At 63.3% G+C, this 2,006-nt stretch overlaps 1 protein-coding gene across 1 annotated transcript; it reads left to right on the top strand.

Moving 5' to 3' along the window:
• Positions 1 to 1,495, top strand: LOC308529502 (IQ domain-containing protein F2-like; the record flags this gene model as incomplete). The annotated part of the gene is made up of 2 exons (XM_081105616.1): positions 1 to 99; positions 1,121 to 1,495. 2 exons carry the CDS (start codon positions 1 to 3, stop codon positions 1,493 to 1,495), a joined length of 474 nt encoding a protein of 157 aa, XP_080961742.1.
• Between the last annotated feature and the right edge of the window lie 511 nt (positions 1,496 to 2,006).

The raw sequence follows: 2,006 nt of genomic DNA, 5'->3' as shown, positions 1-2,006 counted from the left end.
ATGAACGGGGCTTCCGAGGCCCCGAGGTGTGACTCCACGCAGATGAAAACATCACTTCTCTCCGGGCAGCGTAAGGACCCAGCACCCAGCGGCAGGCGGGTACCGCCCGTGTCCCTGCCAGCCGTCGGTCACGAGAAGGACATGCATGGGCCTGCCTGGAGGGGAGCCCCGGTGTGGGGGGCACTCGAGTGCGTCACCTGCCCGCGGAGCCCTGGGACAGCTCTGTCGCGAGGGAAGCAGGCAGGGCTTGCTTCTGAGGAAGACACGCCAGGAGGGCAGGTGTCCTAATCCTCGTGTCATAATGCAATTGTGAGCTCATCGCTCTCTCCCTCGTAGGACTCCCACCAGGCTAGGGGAGCAGAGACGCCAAGGCCAGCGAACCATCTAAAGACCGCGATGTCGGTTCAATTTTGTGTAAGAGACACAGCCAGGTCTCCTCGGCTGGCCCGGGGTGGGCGGGAACCGCCCTGGACTTCGGAGATCTTGGGAAAAGAGGGGATGTTGAGGCAGCGGGAGGCCCTAGAGAGAAGCCGCATCTAACTCATTCATGTATGTCTTCCGTTTAATTTTGAGGTCAGAAAGACGGCCATCTGATTTTAATTAAGGTCAAGAACAGGGAAGAGATTCATTATGTGATGTTACAAGGAGAGGAGCCACCGCCCCCGCGCCCGGTGCGTAAATCTCCTGTGATCCAGAAAAGCCCGGAGCACGCGCCTCTGATCTCAGGAGCTGGCTCCTCCCCTCCATGCCCTGCTCAGCCTGGGCTGTGGGTCTGACTGTGACCAGAGTGAACGGCCAGCCTGGCCGGCGGGGCTCAGGGGTTGAGCATCGGCCTGTGAACCAGGAGGTCGGGGTTCAATTCCCGATCAGGGCACATGGCCGGTTGCAGGCTCGATCCCCAGTGTGGGGCGTATAGAAGGCAGCCGATCAATGATTCTCTCTCATCATTGATGTTTCTATCTCTTTCTCCCTCTCTCTCCCTCTCTGAAATCAATAAAAATATATGAGAGAGAGAGGGGGAGAGAGAGAGAGAGAGAGAGAGAGAGAGAGAGAGACCCTTGCAGCAAGTCCCAGGAGCTGGTGGCAGGGGCTTCCTGAGGTGTCTTTGGTCTCTGCCTAGCGAGGAAGAACGAGAGCGGCCAGGAGGATCCAGGCCTGGTGGCGGGGCCTGCTGGTGCGCCGGGCGCTGCTGCACGCCGCGCTGCGGGCCTGGGTCATCCAGCGCTGGTGGCGGCGGGCGCTGCAGCAGCGGCTGCACAGGAGGCGGCGGGAGGCGCTGGTGAGCTACGCCATCCGGGAGAGGGCGGTGGTCAAGCTCCAGTCTTTGGTCCGCATGTGGCGCGTCCACTGGCGATACTGCCAGGTGCTCGACGCCATCTACGTCATCCGTGGCCACTGGCAGAGCCACCACTGCCAGACCTGCGCGCTCCTCCGGGGACACTGCGTGGTCACGGCCACCCACCTGCAGTTCCACATCGAGATCACCAACCCCTGAGGCCGCGGGGCGGGCACGGGGCCTCTGTCCCCAGTAAAGGTCTGACCTGATGTGCTGTCGCGTGGTCACCCCCAGGGAATAGAAAGGGTAGGACGCGGGCCTGCCGCCGCCTCTCCTCCCCGGGAAAACCACTCCCGTGAGGCTCCCCGCGGCCTCCCGTGAGGCCCCGGCTCTGAACCGACAATGAGCGGGTGCTGCTGACTCGGTTACCAGACAGAAACTGCGGTCTGGGTCTACGCCGACACATGACAGAGCCAGGCCCCAGCCCCCGCCCCCCGCCAGGATGTGAGGGACACCCCTCCTGTAGCCTGTGGGGTCCTCTGCCCAGAAGAATGGGCTCCGGGCCCCTCTGTCAGCCTGGCGCCGGGACACACCAAGGCCTCTCTGGCCAGAACCGGGGGAAACGCCAACACCTGGCTGACTCCTGGGAGCAGGTGACAGCCGCAGGGGAGGGCAGGCGCTGGCCTCTGTGGGGCGGGGCACTGGGCATGCTGACGGGCAGGTGGGAACC

The sequence above is a fragment of the Myotis nattereri genome (genome assembly GCF_964212035.1).
Source record: "Myotis nattereri genome assembly, chromosome: 14".
Lineage (NCBI taxonomy): Eukaryota > Metazoa > Chordata > Mammalia > Chiroptera > Vespertilionidae > Myotis > Myotis nattereri.
Note: the sequence above shows the minus strand (reverse complement) of the source record. Positions and strands in the feature narration are given on the sequence as shown.